This window comes from Cyprinodon tularosa, unplaced genomic scaffold (genome assembly GCF_016077235.1).
Source record: "Cyprinodon tularosa strain WSP-4 unplaced genomic scaffold, ASM1607723v1 ctg406, whole genome shotgun sequence".
Taxonomy (NCBI): Eukaryota; Metazoa; Chordata; class Actinopteri; order Cyprinodontiformes; family Cyprinodontidae; genus Cyprinodon; species Cyprinodon tularosa.
Window position 1 is genome coordinate 504,243 of NW_024039126.1, and position 21,244 is coordinate 525,486.

Here is a 21,244-nt window from a genome sequence, read left to right on the forward strand (position 1 = left end):
TGCGACAACAGCGGGACATGAGGGTCAAAAAGAGCGGGAATCCAGGTGGAAAAAGAGGTCCCAGCGTTCTCGCGCACCTCGCTCTTCTAGCTGGTCCATCTTCTCGAATCGTTTTCCACAAATGGCGGTCATACAAACAAAACAAGCAGGTAAGGTACCAAACAGGAAATACGCATAGAGTAGAGCAGATGTAGATTTGACCAATAAGAGGCCTCTGGTCTGCAGCACTGTCTGCGGTCACTTACAATTTTGGACAAATGCACCAGAGTGTCTTTGGAAGGGGGGGTGGGGGCCGGAGTTGGGGGAGCACATTTGTTGCATTCACCTGGTTTCTGAGCATAAACCAGCCTTTAGGCACAGCTCCCTCATTTGTATCTGAATTGGTATCTACATTAAAGCTGTCTGAAGTTTTCAAGGATTTTATTATATTCCTAAAAAAACTTGTTCGCTCCCTAACTAATGTTTCTTTCTTTTTTGTAGTTCATCTTTTTTTTTGTATATATTTATTACATTTAAAGTTAACGATGGACACTGAGGCTGTACATTTTTGTTTGTTGATAAAATAGTCTTCTCAAGCAATCTGACAAACTCTCTGATATGCGGAGCAATCCATCTGGAAACCTTCCGTTGAAGTAATTTTGGGAAGGGGCGAAAATACTGGTTAGCTGATTGGCCTATGTTGGTGATAGACGGGCCAAACAAACCAATCAGATCAATGAGCATATGACGTACTAACATCCTGCCCACTGTTTTTTTAAAAAAGGTCTCAAAGACCTTGGAGTCAGATCTGCTTCAGATTGTGAACTGCTCTCTAACGTCAGGTGTTTTCCCAGAGTCACTGAAAACAGCTGTGATCAAACCTCTGCTAAAAAAGGATAATCTAGACAAGACACAGATGAGCAGCTACAGGCCGATCTCCAATCTTCCATTTTTAAGTAAGATCATTGAAAAAGCAGTCTTTCACCAGCTAAATGACTTTTTAAAAGAAAACAACCGTCATGATGTCTTCCAATCAGGTTTTAGACAGCACCACAGCACCGAGACTGCTCTGACCAAAGTCACGAATGACATATGTCTGAAAACTGACACTGGTAAAATGTCAGTGTTGGTTTTACTGGATCTCAGCGCCGCATTTGATACCATTGACCACATTATATTACTCCAACGACTGGAGAAGTGGGTGGGCCTCTCTAGTTCTGTACTAAACTGGTTCAAAACATACTTGGAGAACAGGAAGTACTTTGTGTCAGTAGGCAATTTTACATCTGAGCAGACAAAAATGACCTGTGGAGTTCCCCAGGGCTCTATCCTGGGGCCTCTTCTGTTTAACATCTATATGCTCCCACTGGCTCAGGTTATAAAGAACAACAATATTAGTTACCATAGCAAACAGATGACACACAGCTATATATTACAGTATCACCAGGAGACCGGGGCCCTGTACAGGCTCTTGGTAAATGTATTGATGAGATTAATGACTGGATGTGCCTCAACTTTCTTCAGCTGAACAAAAACAAAACTGAGGTGATTGTTTTTGGAGCTAAAGAGAAACGACAGCAGGTTGTTACAGAACTTCAGTCCATGCACCTAAAAACCACCAATCAGGCCAGAAATCTGGGTGTAGTGATGGACTCAGACTTAAACTTTGAAAAGCACATCAAAGCGATCACTAAATCAGCCTACTATCACCTGAAGAACATCTCAAGGATAAAAGATCTGATGTCTCAGGAAAATCTGGAAAAACTAGTCCATCCATTCATCTTCAGTCGGCTTGACTACTGTAACAGCGTCTTTACTGGTCTACTTAAAAAATCAGTTAAACAGCTGCAGCTCATTCAGAACTCTGCTGCTTGAGTTCTCACTAAGACCAGAAAAGTGGACCACATTAGTCCAGTTCTCAGGTCTTTACACTGGCTGCTGGTCCATCAGAGAATAGACTATAAAGTTCTGTTGCTGGTCTATAAAGCTCTGCATGGTTTAGGCCCAAAATACATCAGTGACCTCTTGACCCAGTATGAACCTACTAGACCCCTCAGGTCATCCGGATCTGGCCTTTTATCCGTTCGCAGAGTCAGAACCAGACATGGAGAGGCTGCGTTCAGCTTCTATGCTCCACATGTCTGGAACAAACTCCCAGAAAATCTCAGGCCCCGTCCACACGAAGTCAAACCCTGGCCTAAACGCACAAATTATTCACCAAACCAGCCTCTCATCCACACGAAGCCGGCGTTTCGGGGGTCTGTAAACAATCTTTTTTTTATTCAGCCTTCAGAGTGGGAAGATTTTGAAACGCCGTTTTAGCGTTTCCATCTTTAAGCTCTAACCGCATTTTTTTTTTACACGCATGCGTCATAGCGTCGCCTCTAAACACGCATGCGCGACACAGTATCACAACAACAATGGCGCCGTACAGTGTTGAATGGTTGCTGCTCATGCTACTCACCCTGCTGTCGGGCTTACAACAGAATCTTCTTCTTCTGGAATATCTCCAGGAAGAACAGAGCAATATCGACCACATAGTTCAGCACCTGAATTTGACTGAACCACGAAAATTGACCCGCAGGGCAACCATGTATAAATATTAGTGCGCATGCCCAACATTTCGTCGCTTATTTTTGCTTTGGCACCACAGCGCCACTTACAGGCCTGGCATACATTTTGCAGCGATTTCATGCATTCGTGTGGACGATCACATTTATTTTACGTCTCCGTCTTTACGACAAACGTTCTGGAAAATATTAGCGTTTCGTGTTCGTTTTGTCTTCGTGTGGACGGGGCCTTAGATTAGCTGAAACACTTAGTTTATTTAAATCCAGGCTGAAGACCCACCTGTTCTCAGCTGCATTTACGTAGCTTTTATTCAAAAGTTAAAATTGGCCCGTCTCTGTATTCTCTATTTTTAATTTTAAATGTTTTTAATTTTGAATCACGCTTTTAATTGTTTTCTTTCCCTTTTGCTTATAATGTTTTATGTAAAGCACTTTGAATTGTTCTGTACATGAAATGTGCTATACAAATAAACTTGCCTTGCCATTTATCATTTAATCTGAATGTAGTTGTAGTTGAATGTATTTATGTTGTTTTAATTGCACTGTTGTTATCATCATACCTGCTACTATTCCAAATGGAATCTTAGGGTTTCATTCTTTTTTCTTTCAAACTAGTCTGTTAGTCTACCTCGTGTGTATTTTCTAATAGTGTGTCGTGTTTGCATAGATGTTAGATTTCAGTAATCCTGAATTATTACAATAAAGACATCATTGTTTAACTTGCAGTTGTGCGTGGTTCATATACGAATAGTTTATCACTCAGGCCAGATCCACCCTCTTTTGGTAATAGTTTGTATAAACAGAGATAAATAGTTATTTGATTTTTAATTGATAGCTCTGCTGATAACCTAGCCTAGGTCACTAAATTGGTGGGGATACGTGAATTTTAACAGCCGGTCCAGGGAACCATCCAGAGGTGAAAGGCATAAACACTGGTAAGTAAGAAAATTAGAGTTACAATTATTAAACTAAGAAAACAAATAATTAATTACAACAATCATTTATTCATTCTCTGCAGGTATCATTTTGCATAACAAGTCATAATAGTTGAGACTAAAATGCCAGACTGTATAAGTTGACAAACCTTATGTTACGGTTCTCCCCTTTTCGACTTCCATTTGACTGTTTGGGATTTAAGTTATTTATGTCATTCCGTTTTGTTGATTTTTGGTTTATTTCCATTATGTGTTATATTTAATCTGAGTTTTTTTTTTTTGTTTTTTTTTTTGAGTTACTCTCTTTTGCCTTCTTGTGCCAGTCTCATTTCCCCTTTCTCTATTCCATTGACTCCTCCTCTGCAGTTCCTCATTGTTGTTTCATGTTGTTACTTAGCTCCCCATGTGTGTTTTATCCTGACATCTCCTGGTTTTTGTTTTCCTGTATTTTGGTTCTTGGATTTTGTTTCTGTTGCCTTTTTCATTATGTCTGCAAAACGGGAATCCCGCTTAGTCATCTTAGCATTTGGGTCCTCAACTAACTTCCACCAAACCTGACATCTTAGTAATGGCATTCATAACCTTTATGGACTGTTGTCCTTTGATAAAAACTAAATGTATGGATTCTGTTAGAAACAGGGGTGGAAGTAAGCCGGAGTGGTCCGGTACTGCGTACCAGTAAAAGATTTAGGACTGGTACGCAGTTCCAGGAAGAGCTGCTGGCTGCTATTTTTGCCAACAAATGTACAGATACCAACTTAATGAGACTAATGTGCCATTTTTAAATCTCACACACGTTCATTCGTGTCTGATTATTTAATACATGCATCTCAAAGGACATTTAAATGTTTATATTTGCACATAGAGATCTTTCCAGTTTTAATTTAGAAAAATGTGCAGGACCATTGGGCTTCCATACCTGCTTCACTCGCTTTTGATCACATTTATAGATTCTTTTCTTGTGTGACATGTTTAAATTGGACCACAAAATGTTCTGGTTAAGATTTTTCTTATCTCACTGTTGCAGTTTTGGACGTGCCATGGAGTCACCTCAGTCAAATTCAGAACGTCTCACGTGCTCATCTAGATTATAACTTCCTCTAGCAAAGATAGGGAACAAACTGTTGAGTGTTTTGCTCCATCAGAACGATTACAAGCTAAGATCGCCCTCTCAGGCTTTTTCTGTTAAGGGCGATTTAAAGTTCTGTTTGATCTAAAAGCTCGGGCGGCTTTAGGCAGCCTCTTTAGGCGAGAGCGGCTGTACCCTTTATGATAAAATGATGGAGCTGCTGCCTGACCATGTAGAAAGGGGAAGACTCAGGTTCTATGTTTTCCTGTTTCCACCTGAGCCTTATGTATAGAAATTTGACAAACTTCAGAGAAGCTGCATCAGCTGCATTGGTGGCAATGGCTGGTGGGGGTACTTCCCAATACTGCAGTGGCTAGGGAGGCCACTGCAGTACTTTTTGCGGGTATTCAAATGGACAGAAAATAACTTTGATGTTGGTAACAATGAAGACAACAGTTGTTTTGAGTTAGGACCAGCGTATTAATAGAAACAAAATATAAACTATCAAAAATGTTATAGTATGGCAAAGATGAAGGCTGTCTAGAAAAACATTGCATTGACAAAACTATTGGACCTCCTGATTTAACACACATATTGGAAATACATTTTTTGTTTTGTGAAAGCCTAAATATGTCAAGAGGCGGAGCTTTTTCAAAAAGTGTCATGCTGCATTTTAAACATATCTGAGCTTCCTGCCACTCTTATCACCACAGTGAGGCTCTGAAGTTAATCAAGATAACCACCGAAAAAAAAAAAAAAAGCTGCTGTAAAAGGACTGCGTTTTAAAATCCACTCAATAATCCTACCATTGTCTCAACATTGAAAAGCTGCTGATTTCACCTGCTGGGTTACTCAACAGATAAATATCCTCTGCAACAAAGTGGTGAGTAAACTATTTATTATTATTGTCAGAAAATAGATATTGAAGTTCATCTTTTAGGTTTAAGTTTTATCAGAATGATACAAAGGCCTTTTCTGTTTAAATGAAATTATTTCGAAACACTTAAATTATTATTTTATCACAGATAAATTAATCAGTCATTCTTGGATCATTCCTACTAACTTTGGCACTTAGGACTTCTAAATCCTGGGTTTCAGTGCCATGATGTATGCCATGATCACGAGCATAATAGAGCTGGACGATATAGAAAAAAAGCTTATCGATAAAAAAAAAAATGCATATTGATCGATATCAATAATTATTGAAAAGATTTGAAACCATATTTCATGTGCAGGTCTGCCTGGACTTTTTATGATATAGCTAAATGATTTAATTTTAATAAAGAACACAAACACAGACTTTCAATTAAATATTTATTTAATCAACTTTTTTAACCATAACAGAATTGTTTTAAAGAAAAATAGCTTAAGAGACCTGAGTTATGTATTAAATGCTGACAAAGAATAAACTAAAGTGACCAGAAAAGTGACCAAAATAAATATAACAAATAAATAAATAGAATACCCTATTTGGGTGGGAATAGTACACCACCAGCTTGTGGTAATTAAAAGATTGTAGGACTAGGCTACCATGTAAACTCCACTCAACAAGAACAAACCCCCCCCCAAAAAATCAACTCACCCTTTATTCTAGCATTTCTATGGGGTATTTTTTCTCACCCGTTTTCTTCTAGAGGTGCTGCTGGCACCTCGTTATGGTTCAGCTTAGTTTCCTGCTTTAACCTGAGTTATTACTTTGAAGTTTCTGGCCCCTTAGCATTTTTCTCTCAATTTTTAGAACTATGTGGGAAACAGCCCAGAACTGAACGTATATATATATATATATATATATATATATATATATATATATATATATACGTTCAGTTCTGGGCTGTTTCCCACATAGTTCTAAAAAAAAAAAAAAAATATATATATATATATATATATATATATATATATATATATATATATATATATATATATATATATATATATATAAAATGTACTTTTTTTTTCTTCCCGAAATTCCTGAAGATCCCTCGGAGGAGAGCCGCCCCGGGGCCTAAACAGCTCGTACTCCTGCGGGTGTGAGCGGCTGAGTTGATTAAAAAAAAGTTGGTTGTGTTATCAGACTGGTTTTCACTGGTTCCCGACACATTTTCCAGATGACTGTGGTTTGTTTTTTGTCCGACTTGCCGTGACTGAAATACTGCCAAACTGGCGAACTACAAAAACCCTTCTTTGGAACAATTTCCTCCGCCTCTCGTTGCTGCGACATCTTCATGTGCTCTGTGTTGTGGTTTAAGAGGGCGACGCTTGGTGACGGCGTGTCTGGGTCCGTGATTGTGATTGGTTGGGAGGAAGTAGTGACTAGCATAAACCTACATGATAGGCTACAATGAGAAGGAAGGAAAACTGCGTTTCTTTATAGAACTTTTATCGACACTATTTTTTTCTATTGCGCCACACGTCTATCGATCGATATATATCGTTATTGAATTATCGCCCAGCCCTAGAGCATAAGTATAAAAGTAATTAGAAAATGAACTTTTGATAATTAAAGCTTGTTTAAATGAAACACGGTTTAATTGCCTCTTCCCCTTTTGTTTTCTCAAAAATCAAGTTCTAATTATGACACAAAACAATTATAGAATTTTATAAATCCCTTATAATAATACAGTTTAAAGTAGTTTTCATCCAAAGATTTGTTTTGATATCAAAATGTTTTTTAGATTAAATTATTAAAAAGGAATTCGGTCCCATAAGTCACCTGTCCACCCTCTAACCCTAAAATACCCAGCACCTCCGCCGTCCAAAACCATTAAATGGTTAATTGATTTGGTAAAGCAAGACATTTACAGCCTGTTGCCCTTAATTCTTTAGGAAATGTGTTATTTCTTAGTTTTGCAAGGTACAGTGCTACTTGTAAATACAATGCAAGTCCTTCTCAGTGGTCACCAATCATTAGCTTGTTTTTCATGACAGGATAAGTCATTTCTGATTTTAATACGGTGTCAAATTTCTGCCTGCCAAAAAACAGAAAAGCTTATTAAACAATCACAATAATGCAATTATTAATCACAACAGTGCATTTAATTACGGAACTCTGGAAGCAGCTGCTGCCACGATGCATGCTGGGATAGCTGTCAGTCTAGAGAACACACAAGTCTGCTTTGATGCATGCTTGGTAAAGAGGGAGGAGCGAGAACAACATCCTGGGACTTTGTTCATTCGTTTTGTGTTCTTGTGAACTGAAACACTGCTAGGGCTGAGGCTGATTATGTTTTCAGAGCACACAAGTACATGACAACATACAAGTTCAATTCAATTCAATGTAGTTTATTTATAAAGCGCCAATTCACAACAAATGTCTTCTCAATGTACTTTACAGTTCACCAGATCATCCAGTCAAATTGATTAAAAGTTTTCTAAGGAAAACCAGTTGATTGCATCGACTCATTGACTCTTCAGCAATCCCTCACACTAAGCATGCTTGTAGCGACAGTGGAGAGGAAAAACTCCCTTTTAATACACGACAAAAAAATCTAAATCTAGATAAGTTTTTCTTTCTTAAAATAAGTGCATTTGTTCTTGGATTGAGAAGGTAAAAGAGACATTTTTCCAATGGAACAAGACAATTTTCCCTTAAAAATAAGAAAACACAATTGCATTGTCTTATTTCAAGTGCATTTTATCTAATTATCTTATTGTAAGAGTAAAATTACTCATTCCATTGGCAAACTATCTCATTTACCTACTCAAATTAAGGGTGAATACACTTAATTTAAGACATTTTTACTTATTTCTAGAGCGTTTTTGCAGTGCAGGAAGAAACCTTCCAGCAGAACCAGGCTCAGTGTGAGCGGCCATCTGCCTTAAGGCAATTTTTAACTTAACATCCACCTCATTTTAGGAAATTCTCGCCTATTTTGCATACCCAAATGGAAAAGCAAATAACTGTAAGCCCAAATTACATGTGCAATACATTATTCGACTCAGTTGAGGAAGTAGCTGAGAGGAGGCTGCTGTCCAAGCTTACATCCATCATGGGAAACACCTTCCAGCTTCTGCAGCAGACTGTAGAGCAGCGGAGCAGCTCCTTTAGTGAAAAACTTTTACAACCTGTTTGTAAAAAAGCATCGCTACCGCAGGTCTATCATCCCTGCTGCCATCAGACTCTACAATGGGACACTACAATGGCAAAAACTTATGCAATGTATAATGTGCAATTACAATTTGATACTCTGTTTCTCTATATTTGACACTCAGTGCAATAACTATAGATATAAAATTATCCACCTGTATAAATACCCATGTAAACGCCCTATGCAATAACCCTGCATTATAAAAAAAAAAGCTGTCATATGAGGATGCACTATATAGATCAATAAAGTCAATAAAGCCCGGAAATAATGTTGTCATGCTATGACTTGCTATTTCTTTGAAATTGAAATTGTTATCATTCACCCATTAACTGTTTGCTGACAAGAAGTCAACAAATCAGATGTGTATCTTTACATATGTGAGTTTGATTTATTAGTCTACTTGACTAGTGGGGAAACAAATCATGATAGGTCACAGCAGGTACTGCTGCTGTGATTGGCTTAAATCTCCACATGGGAGGCAGGCGGCCATCTGTGATTTACCCAATCAGTTTAAAGAAGCGTACTGAATGTCCCTCCCTTTTGCAAACACTTTTAACAGAAGACTTTCCAGGTGGGTACTGTGTGGAATTTAAATTGAACTAAATATATAAATTTGGCATATATTTGGCATCAGGCTAGAAGAAGCACACTCAAAAGATGAAACATAATACTCCTAGGGTATGAGTCATTTTAAACTTCTCAAAAACCTGGAAAGAATTTTTTCCCAAATTCAATGAGTTTCATAAAACCAGGTGGATCCAGTATTCAAGGTGAGACAGTCAGTAGGAAAGTTCAAAACATTTATTAAAACAAAAACATAAATGGACAGAACAGAATTAAAGCGCGGGGCTTTGGAAATGCAACCGTGGTGACTGCAGAAAAAGGGGGGGGGGCACCCAATCACTGACATCCTCACAGTCCATCCTCTCAATAATGAGCGTGCTGATTATTGTGCTGCCAATGAAATGCTGTCGAGGCGTCCCGAGTGTCTCCAATGCTGCAGCTCCGGAGAACATGCCAACAGTCCAACAATCCAAGAATCCACAGCTGATCAGAAGTTCAGACCTAAATAAGTGGAGTGGTGTATGCAGTTCAGCGCAGTGAGGAATCCTATAATCTTTATATTGGAAAAACCAAACAAGCTCTCCACAGATGCACGGCCAAATATAGAAGCGCCCTCCTCGGGACAAGACTCTGCAGTAGATCTACACCTTATGGACGAAGGACATTCTTTTGAGGACCAGAATTTTCACATTTTGGACAAAGAAGACAGGTAGTTTTAGAGGGGCGTGAAGGAAGCATCTATGTTAAGAAAGAAAAAACAACCTTAAACAAAAGGGGTGGACTCAATTTCCAGCTTTAAAAAACCTACAATGTAGCTATTGAGTTAATCCCTTTCTGTTATCATTGCCGCCCCACCCCCTGTACAGGAGAGTCGAGGACCTCGTCAATTCAGCCAGGTCAACAATTTTCTTTAACGACACTTAAATGGGTATGGGGTAATGTAGTCTAACAAAAGAAGCCAAACGACCCCTTTTTACAATTTGCATGTTTTCAAAACAATAACAAGGCTTTGTTGAGCTACTGTATAAAACCTCAGACTCAGCGCTATTCCTGACATTTTGAATTGAAAAAGCTTCCTGGATGGAAAGCAAAACATCTTCAAGCTTGGAAACAAAATCCAGTGGATTGTTTTTAATTTTCTGTTGTCCGACCCAAACAGGAACAGAAGAAAACAAGCTTCTAGGAATCCTGGAAGGCTGGTTGAGAGACAGAAGGGTCCAAAAGCGTGGCCTGAAACGCTTTCACCACTGTTTAGAGAATTAACTTGCCTGAAGACAAAGGCTCAAAGGCTCAAGAGTAATCTCCCACTGGAAACGGGAAACATGAACCTTGGAAATAACTAAAACTAACAAAACCGACAGACAGGAGAAACAGAATTAGAACAATGATCTGGCCACGATAGCTGGGCTGAGCAGAATATAAAGGAAATAACCAGGTGGATAGGATGTGGAGTATTTAAGAACCAAACAGAGTTAAGCAGGTGAAAGGCATGAATAATTAAGGTGAGCTATCAGGGCAGATCATGACCATGAGTTTGGGTCCTATCCAGGAAACGGAACTGTAAATAGTAAACGGATTTAACAAACAATGATCTGGCTTTAAAAGCAGATCCTTATCTCAAACTCGAGAAACATGTTTGTTTTTCCTTTTTTATCATAAAATAGTTTCCTACATCATAATGACCTTTCTTAACATGAGGAACGAAATGCAGTTCTCATTGGTTTTCGTAAAAAGATCACATATGATTCTATTAGTTTCTCAAAGCACCTTTATTCTTTGTTAAATACTTTAGTAATAGAAGAGATGTTCTGACTCATTCACATTATATCTATATCTCTTATAACACAAGCAATTCTAAATATATACATGTATATTATAAATCCTGTAAATGCTGCCATTCCACATTCAATGTTCAGGAGGTTTTGGTAACTTTTCTAGTCATCATTGCATCATTTCACACTTCTGTTTTCCAGAGAAGGTTACTCAGAAACAGCAGCCGAATATAAGCATTTTGTTAGATGTTTTTGTGACAATAACAATCTGCAAAGGACCATTTTGTGGGAGAATTCTTATTTAAGCTTTTAAAGGTAAATATGATTATGTGTCACATTGTAAATGTTGACTTTTGGAGCTGTTGGCTTTAATAGCTTGACTATTTATTTGCTATATTTTGCCATGTATAACTTGTCCTGATATGTTCAGAACTTTGTGTTGGGAAAGATAATATGCTTGAAACTGAGTTTAATTAGTAGAGGTTTGAAATCTATAAAAGTCTGTTTCCTACTGACTGATGTAAACCGAGTGGTAACATTGCAAATAAAGAACAGGCATAATTGAAACCTTCCATACTGTGTCAGCGACTAAATTGGTTGTTTTTTTGTCTTAAGTGGATATGATCTTAGTTTCTGTTATTAAATAGGGTTAAATGATCTGAACACATACTGTATATTTGTTTCTATTTTGAAAATGTATTTATTTATACACTACTAACCAATTGACAAATTTAATTATTATTAATTACATTTTGAATAGAAATGTTTAATTACATCTGAAAGAGAGATATTGTTAAAGCGTGAAAAGTATACAACCATAACACATACGTGTTGACATCTGTTTCAATCAGCATTGTCTGCATAAATCAATGTACATAAAGAATAAAAACTGCCAATAAAATTGATAATACAATGAAATTGAATATCAATGACTGATGCATTTTCTTTTAAATTCATACATCACTACTTACAATTGTTCTTTTGACATTTCAATGATAAAAAAGAAATCAATCTGTTATCTGGTAAAACATAAATTCTTAATGCTGATGAAGGTTCTCAGTCATCCAGGTCATAGTCATTCCGTAAAAATTCAAAAAATATCCACTGGACTTGGTTTTCAAGATTTGAAGACGTTTCGCCACCTCTCCATGAAGCTTTCTCAATTCAAATGTCTGGATCCGCAGTGAGTTTGAGTCTTATATAGACAACGCCTTGTATCGCTTGGAAACATGCAATAGAAACCGATGAATGGGTCGTTAGTTCCTTCGTTAGCCTGTAATATCTGAAACTGTCTATGATTCTAGGGGTCGGTCGTTAAAGGGGGGATTGCCATTAAGGGGGAGATTGTCTCCTGTAATACCTGAAACCTGTCTATGATTGTTAAGGGTTGGTCGTTAAGGAGGTATTGTTCACCGGCTGGAGCGGGTAAGTCCCTCGTTCCTCTATGATGGGGTGGGGGGTTTGGTGATATCTGGAAGGGATCATGTCTATGATTGAATTGTATGTTTTTGGAATCTGGAATCTCAGTCCACCACCTCTGTTTAAAGTTGGTTTTTCTCTCTTAACATAGATGGCTTCCTTCATGCCCCTCTCAAACCACCTATTTTCTTTATCCAGAATATGGACATTCTGGTCCTCAAAAGAATGTCCTTTGTCCACAAGGTGTAGGTGTACTGCGGAGTCTTGTCCAGATAAATTCTGGACATAAAGACATAAATTCTTAATGGAAACAGCTGTCCAAAGGCAAAATATTTACAGAGTATTTACCTAATTTTGTCATGATGGGTTCACTGAAAGCGACCCAAGAATGCAGAACACCACTGACGGACACAAGGATGAAAGTTTAACAGTTTTATTTTGCACAAACACACGGAATATTCTGGTTCTGGTTCGGGGCCTGGATTCTGGTTCACCGGAGTCTGTGTGAGAGACAGTTCAGTTAGCGTTGCCAACAGAGGTTTGACTTCCAGAAGTCTACTGATTGTACCTTGAGGGTTCTTGAGGTTAGCTTTGGGAGAGTCACTGTTGGTTCTGGAGAAGAGTTTATCAGCAGAGTCGGTAGCTGCTTCAGCGTCTCACGTCTACTTAGAACAGACCTTGGCTTTGGGTTACCCAGCTCAAGTCCAGAGCTGCTTGGAGGTTCTCTGTGAATCTTCGGGTTTGGCTCAGAGGGTCGGCTCGGCAGGTTAGCTCTTCCAGAGCTTTCACAGAGGAGGCACAGGTTTCCTGGAAAACAGACACAGGGGTTAGAATCCAAGCTGGATTCAAAAGTCATGGATTTACACTGAGGATCTAGGCTTAAGCACTGACCAACTGGAACAACACTGCGGTGTTGAGGCAAGGTCTGAAGACAGCTTAAGTAGTGGATCCTCTGATGATCTTGACGAGCTGCAGCTGTGCAGGAGGCTCCCTCAGAGGATCCACGGCGGACTCTGCTGGAGAAAGGTGGAATTTCTCCAGCTCCCAACAATTTTAAGTTTTGATTTATAGCTTTTAATTCTTCTATATATATTGATATCTTTTTCTAACAGATAATGAAATCTAAAAATGAAAAAAAAATTACATTTAATAGTAGCGTACATGGGTTCTAATTTCAAATGGTAGTTTTATTTTAATAAACAAACCTCATTGGATCAGATTCTAATTTCTCCAGTATGACTTTATTTTGCTGTGTAGAAATAATTATAGTAAATAGATGTTTGATTGAATTTAGGGTAAAAAAAAATAGACTGAACTGAACTGATAGAAATGTTAATACTAAATTCAAAAAAGGAATCAAATTTAAAAGAGCCAATGTGTTGTCTTTGTACAAAGTATCAATTGAATTTCATAATTTGACATTTTTGGTGTTGGGATTTTATATTCAATGCCCATCCAGGGTGGATGCCACATTAATGTTGTGGATTTATATTCTATTCAATTCCCAGACAGCTGGGAATTTATATTTCTGATACATTCAGATGCCTATTGCCCTCCCCAGTATGGGTGGTAAATATCTTATTTAATCAGATATTGTTTTGGCTGTTATTGTTGTTCCAAGTAAAACATATTTCAATTTAGAACTCTTAACTAAAACTAGTGAAACTCAACTAAACTAAACTACTATGTACAAAGAGGAAGGGAAACATGGTTGAAAACCGTGTAACAGTTTAAGATGGATCTTGTGATTGATAACCAAAGTTTATCTGGAATCATTTTTGTCCATGTCCATTAGAAGGCTTGGGTTTCATCCAGCAGCAGCTTAGCAGTCAGGCTAAACAGCAACCAGGGGTTTCTTTGTCTCAGGCTCACACCATGGGGCTTTAGAAGGCTTTCTCTCCACTCTGGCTCTCTAAATTCTCAAGAGAAATGTGTTGCACAAGGTTTGGCTCTAAAAGGTCACAATAATGATTTATTCTGGAGATCTGGGTCTTTTTGGGCCCGGGTCTCCACTCTGGCAGATACCCTGCTGAAGTGGACTCCAGCTTCATAGGAAAAAGAGCAGGGAAAAAGAGAGAATCCTGTGTGTTTGTTATGTGGTTTATTCTGTCCTCACACAGAGGGGGGTGGTTGGCCACACCTCTTTGAAAGTTCCTGTGGCTGAGAAAGGGGGGTGCAGAGTTCTTATAGCTGCTTATTTACTGAACTTTTATTCTCTTATCTGGTCATCATGTCAAGATGAAATATTTACACTGCTTCCCAATGTCCAAAAACCATGATCATGGCATATGGCACAACAGTGGACAATGACTGTACTGACTCTGCTTCACAGAGTATTGACAATATTCAGGAACAAATTTCACAAGGTAAACTTAACCTTGCTAACCATGATCTCATGTCTATCTGCAGGTTCTCCTCAAAGAAATGGATGAGTTTTACAACCAAACCAATTTCAACCGAAGCAGTGATTTCAACAACAGCTCACCTGGTGACAGCCCTGAAAATATCAATGGTGTACGTGCAGTAGTGCGTCTGTTGGAATTAATCATCATTTGCACTGGTCTTCCATCAACTCTTCTGGCGATTGTTGCAGTTTGTTGCCTGGTGAGTGAGTTTAATTGAGATCCTTATATAATACATGTCTAATAAAAATAAAACACTCAAGAACAAATCAAGGCCTGTCACTTGATGTTGATCTTGAACTAGAGCCAAAGATTCTGTGGTAGAATAAGGTTCAGTTTGCATCAGGTTTGAACTTTGAAGTTTAGGATGCTTAATGTACCACTCAGTTTGTAACTGTTTCTGTAAAGCATCTTTGCAAATGTTGCAAAATTATTGTCATTGATGATTTTTCATGGGCCTTCTAAATTTGTGTATGATTTTGTCTAATTTAGCTTTCTGGTAACACAGGGCATATAAGAAATCCTTTTCTAAATCGTAATTAGAAAGCAGTCACAGTTCAGTATTGGAGGTAAAGACAAGCACATGGAAATGTTTTTGGCAAGTGGTTCTCCATTAACACAAGGGATCTACAATAAAGGATGTAATAATTATGAAATAGTCTGGGCCTAGGTGTATTCTTTTAGGACTAAGGCCAAAGGTTTTGTGGCTGAATGAAGTTCATCTTGGATCAGGTCCCACCTTAAAATTTTGAGATGCTTAAACTAAAATAACACTCAATTTGTGACACATTCTTGTAAATAATTGAATAGGTATTATCGCTGAAGGTTTTTCATGGCGGCACTTTTTTATACCATCTTTTGAAGTCCAAAAGTCACCTGTATATCTGCGAATGATTTTGCCTAATTTAGATTTCTGCTAATAAAAGGCCTTTTATTATATTTTTTTCCAAACCCTTTTCAGACTTTTAAAAGTCTAAAGTGAACCGTTGTGAGGCACTTTTGTTTAAAGTAGGGCATCATTTCATAAAAAAGGTTTATTTGAATTCTAGAAATCAGTTTTCTGTCCAATAGCAATGATGAACTGCATAGCAGTATTCTATACCCAGCTATTGTAGTATCTAGGCAAGAGCTGTCAATCTGGTAAAGAATCTGGTTGTATTTGAAATTGTAAATGTTAGCTGTTTTTAAATTGCAACATAAAACTGACTTAATTTAGACTGAGGCCTTTTTGAATTTTAGTCGACTAAAATCTACTAAAACTATCACATAAAGTAATGACTAAAATGTGATTAAAACTAAGAATAGTTTCCATCCTGAAGACTAACTAAATCTAAAATGGCTGTCAAAAGCAACACTGTTATTAACTTATCAGCAAGAAAGGTCTATATTAGCTCTTCTAAAAGTTGCTAGAAGGTAAAGTATGATGTCATCACCTAATTTGCATGTGTCAATTAAAGAAAAATACATATAATTCAGCCATTTTGTTCCAAACTCAATATCAGTTGGTGGCATAAATTCATAATTTGTTGTTTGCCAACCACCAAAGCAAAGGTATGAATAAAAAAGAAAGCAGTGCAAAGACACACAGATGCAGGAGGAGGAGAAAGAGACATAACTGTCATGTTTGGTTTAACGTGTCTAACCCACATGCAGAACACTCAGAGGCAGGAGTAAAGTTCAAAGGTTTATTTAGAAGATTGTACACAATCAATGAACTGATCCAGTGGGGAACTCGTCTGGTCACGAGTGGGTTCTGAAAGGCACACAGATAAATCAGGTCCAGGAAGAGAACGGACTGGTCACAAGTGGGTTCACTGCAGAGGGGGACAGAGGAGTTAGTGGAGGTCCAGGAATTAGCTGGATGAGAGAGTGCAGGGCAGTACCTGTTCTGGAGTTGAACTGAGCAGCTGAGGGGGGGAACCTTGAGGTTCCAGAGGCTGTCGGCAGGCTGAGGGCTAGACGGAGGCAGAGCTTAATTTGAGTGCAGGCAGATCACAGATTTGAGTTTCCTTCCAGTATCTTCTGAGAGCGGGCAGGCAGATCACCGCCGGAGAAACTCTTCAGGGTTTCAGGTTACTGGCAGATTCAACCCAGGAAGCACAGAGGAAAAAACTGATCAGGTTCAGGTTTTTAGGGAGTCAGAGATTCAGACAGGCAGGTTGGCTCAGGCTTGCTAACCGTTACTGGCAAACACTCTGGCACTGGAGAGAAGTCCTCCGCCTCCTTAAATACGGATCTCCTGATGAGCAGATGAGCGACAGGTGGTGCAATCAGCTCCGGTTCCAGGAGATCTCGTACGCCCTCTGGTGGAGAAAGTGGACAGACCTCCAGATCCCAACAATAACGAGGCTACAAAGTCATAAGGCAGTTAATTTAATTTTATCTGAGACAATTGGTTCCATTACAAAATAGTTTAATGATTCCATTTTAAAATCTAGGGCAACTTAGCAGCAGCTTTGTACTGTACATGCATATTTCATTTGCAATCCGGATTAAAAGTGGAACGGTTTTCTCCCCGTGTTGCAGTGCAGGCTGGATGCTCTACATCACAGGGGTCAAACTGGTTCCAGAAAGGGTCATGTGGCTGCAGATTTTCTTTCCAACCAAACAATAGCACACCAGACTCCATTCATTTCATCAAGTCATCATGTTTGGATTGGTGATGAAGATGATCGTGGTTGTACAGACCGTTCTTTTTGTGAGAAATACTTCTTTGTAAAATCATGACTAGATAAAAAAGAATTTCTAGAGCAGAAATTTGAATAGACAATTATAGATAATAAATTTAAGTCTCCATTAAAGGGGGCAGCAAATACAATTTTTTTTTTTTTTTGTATTACTTTGGTAAAAACACAGCTAGGTTTTAATAAATGGCTTTGAGTAAAGTCTAGTAAATTGGTGATGCTTCTTTACAGATACAAAAAGATCATATTGCTCCGGTCTACATCATCAACCTTCACATTTCTGATCTGATTCAACTGTGTTGTTTAACATCTTTGGCTATGGGAGGGGACCCTAAAATCATTGAATGCATCTACTTATTTGGAGAGATGGCCAGTGTTGGGTTCATGGTCTGTATATCCTTGGAAAGGTAAGTTATAAAACGTTCACTGATGTATATTTCAAGTTTTTTATGCCATAATGTTAATGTGCTGTTAATCTATTGTTTTTTAAACCTAGACTTCTGTTACAGATACTTGGTCATCGTCAAGCCGCTGTGGTACAGATTAAGAAGAGACATCAATACCTTGGTGGTGGTCTGTCTTGTGGTCTGGATGTTGCCATTAATTTATGCCATCCCTTTCTATTGTGATGTTAATGATGAGGTCAGAGAAGCTATTTATGCAATCTATCACCTCATCCCTCTTCCCCTTTTCAGCTTCTTTTTGTTTGGAACCATAGAAGCGCTGTCAGCAGCTCTCAGTGTCCCTGCTGATGAAAAACGAAGAATTGTAGCAATTCTGGTCACTGTCCTGCTCATTTATACATTGTTGTTTGTTCCAAGCATCGTTTGGTCTCTGGTAGAAAAAGCCAGAGATAGCTATATCTATAGTAAAGTAGTTTTCATCTTTCTTAATTTGAGTCCTCTTGCAGATTTGACAATGTACTTCTTCATTAGAAAAGGAATCATCGACAAGCTTTTAAAATCACTCCCTTGTTGTAAAACATCTGCTGATCTGCAAACAAACAGTGCATACATTGATGATGGGTCCGTTTCATTTGATGAACCAGTTTAAGGTTTAAAATCCACACCTCTACAGAGGTTACTGTGGGGCTTGTTTTTAAATGTAGTCCTGTTTCTCTCCTAGACAGAGCTTTTACAGTCAGTAACTGTCCGTACTCTCTTTCATCCTTTGACATGCTGAAAGTTCTGCTGAAAGTTTCATCCTTTTTCAAATTGAGTTTTTCTTTCCCACTGTCACTAAATGCATGTTCAGTAAGTAATTGCTGAAGAGTTCACAACAAAATTAGAGCTCATCCAGGAGAACCAATAACTTGATGGAAGCAGTTTTCCTTGATAGGAACTTTTAGTCATTCTGACTATGAACTGATTGAATTGAATTCTCTGTGTAAAGTGCCTCGAGATCACATGTAAACTGGTGCTACACAAGTCAAATAAATTGGGTTAAAGACAAGTAATGTATAGTGTCCATGGCCTTTTACAAGAATTTCATGCTGATTCTGGTACAGGAAGTGTGATGTTAACATCGAAGGTGACTAAGCAGGTGACTAAACAAATTTGAGAGAGCTGTCTATTATGTTATGTTCATAGTGATTTAAAGTGATACCTAATCTTTATTATAGATTTCTTTCAACAAAGAGTTTAGTAAGTGTTGCACCATCATGAATATAGCTAAAATAATAGCTCCCAGGTAAGTTGCATAGCCATAATACCAAAAAAAGATTTCTTTTTAATCTAATATAGGAGGTGAATAGATGGTAACGAGTAATTAAAGAGTAAAATAAAAAATATTATACTATAACAGTTAATGTAAAGAAAGAATTTCTGTGCATTTTAATTTAAAATTAATCATCAAATACTAGTAAGCCCTTTGAATAATTATTCTATTTTTCTTGAAAACTCAAAATAAAGAAGCTAAAGGCTCAATATGTAAAATAACAACATGCAGTATAGCTGTTATATATAGATTATATTGGTCAATATCTTAAAAAAACTCTTTTATTCGTGTAATCTTTGAGAAATAATAATGGTCAGTACATTTTTGAAAATATTACATCAAGAATTTTAAACCACTTTTAGCCCTGCTCTTTGTGTCATCAGAGAATGACAGTCATTTATTTCCAATGGTTTTTCACAGTTTGTTTATAGCAGTGACATTTTTATGATACATCATATCTCTGGATGTTTATATTTCCGAACCATCACCAGTAGAAGTTGTTTGTCCACAGACAGCATAGGTGAAGAGGTAGAGAGCTGGTGTCTGTTAGCGTTGTTAACTTCACTCTGGGGCTTGTTTTCAATTTTATAGAATTTTTTTCTAATTCGCAGCCGCAGATTAAATTTCTCCTCTGAATCTTCTTTGTCATTCATTTTAATAATAAAACCAGATCTTTTTTTTTGATCTGGTAATATCGGATTAGTGCGCATGTGTGATGTTGACATTGAAGATGACTTGACACATTTAAAAGAGCTGTCTGCAGATGGCCTAGTGCTATGTCACTCCCCAAACTACCGCCATTCTTGTTCACAGTCTCGTCACTTCATGCATCGATTACTGTAACTCACTTCATTTTGGCCTTCCAAACAAGTCCCTCCAGAAACTACAGCTCCTCCAAAACTCTGCAGCACGCCTGATCACTCGGAACCCCACTTCTCATCATATCACTCTCATCCTGCAACAACTCCACTGGCTCCCCATCAAACAAAGAATCATTTTCAAACTCCTCCTAACTACATTCAAGGCCCTCCACAGCTTGGCTCCAACTTACATCTCAGATCTCCTTCACGTTAACACCCCCACCCGCTCCCTACGATCCTCCCACTCCTTCCAGCTCTCCGTTCCCTCGGCCCGTCTGGTCACAATGGGGAACCGGGCATTTAGTCGCTCTGCTCCCCACCTCTGGAACTCCCTCCCTCCGGATCTCCGTACTCTGGACTCCTTCCCTCTTTTCAAATCCAGACTCAAAACTTTCCTGTTCAGACAGTCTTATCCCATCTAGTTCATATGCATCACTCCAATGTTGTTTTCTTCCTTTTCTTCCTTTGGCTTTATTTTACTTCCTGCTGTTTTGTTTTCTGTGGCACCTTTATGCTTGTACTTTTTAGCTTCCTATTTTTAATGTTTTATCTGCCTGTACAGTGCGCTTGAGTGTTTTGATAAGGCGCTTTTAAATAAAATTTATTACTATTATTATTATTGTTATTGTTTACTAGTATGGTGATGAGGAGAGAATACTGTAATCTTTAATTACCAACCTTATTTGATTTCTGCTGTCTATACCAGGCTGTGGAGAGTAGTAGGGTAGGGATATGGACTTTATAGTAAAATAATATATTTTTTTTGTTATTTTCATAGGAAATAACACATACAAAGATGCCCTACTTATGTGTGTGCCCTAAAATAGTAGAGGAGGCAAAAATGGATCAGCCTCTGACCCCTTTGTCTCTGACTGGCCTCAAGAATTGCTTTGCACATGTGTTCATGTGTGAACTTTTTGATAAAACCTGAAACTAGCACCTTTTAGTCTCTGTATTACATAATATATTAAGTCTTTACAGCGTTATTTGGATACATATTGAATTGAATTAGTTTCAGTGAAAAGTTCATAGATGTCAAATGTTCGGCAATCGCAGCTTATCAGAGGCAAGTGGTATCCCGCAGTTTTATTATCTATTACAAAAACTAAGTTCCTCGGGAAGTCTCAAATGGATAATTCTCCTGAAGTTACCTTCCCTTTAGAAAAATAATCAAGAAAAGCTGCCTTTC

The 21,244-nt window shown here is 38.1% G+C and overlaps 1 protein-coding gene across 1 annotated transcript; it reads left to right on the forward strand.

The window, feature by feature from the left end:
* The first annotated feature begins 5,358 nt into the window (after positions 1-5,358).
* Positions 5,359-18,911, forward strand: LOC119791925 (proteinase-activated receptor 2-like). The gene is made up of 4 exons (XM_038298313.1): positions 5,359-5,436; positions 14,803-14,997; positions 17,711-17,886; positions 17,989-18,911. Exons 2-4 carry the CDS (start codon positions 14,818-14,820, stop codon positions 18,530-18,532), a joined length of 900 nt encoding a protein of 299 aa, XP_038154241.1. The 5' UTR covers positions 5,359-5,436; positions 14,803-14,817; the 3' UTR covers positions 18,533-18,911.
* The last annotated feature ends 2,333 nt before the right edge of the window (positions 18,912-21,244 follow it).

Coding starts and splice junctions, on each gene's coding strand:
- LOC119791925 (XM_038298313.1), top strand. CDS start 14,818: ATGGATGAGTTTTACAACCAAACCAATTTCAACCGAAGCAGTGATTTC. Junction 14,998..17,710: donor TTGTTGCAGTTTGTTGCCTG/GTGAGTGAGTTT, acceptor GCTTCTTTACAG/ATACAAAAAGATCATATTGC. Junction 17,887..17,988: donor GTCTGTATATCCTTGGAAAG/GTAAGTTATAAA, acceptor CTTCTGTTACAG/ATACTTGGTCATCGTCAAGC.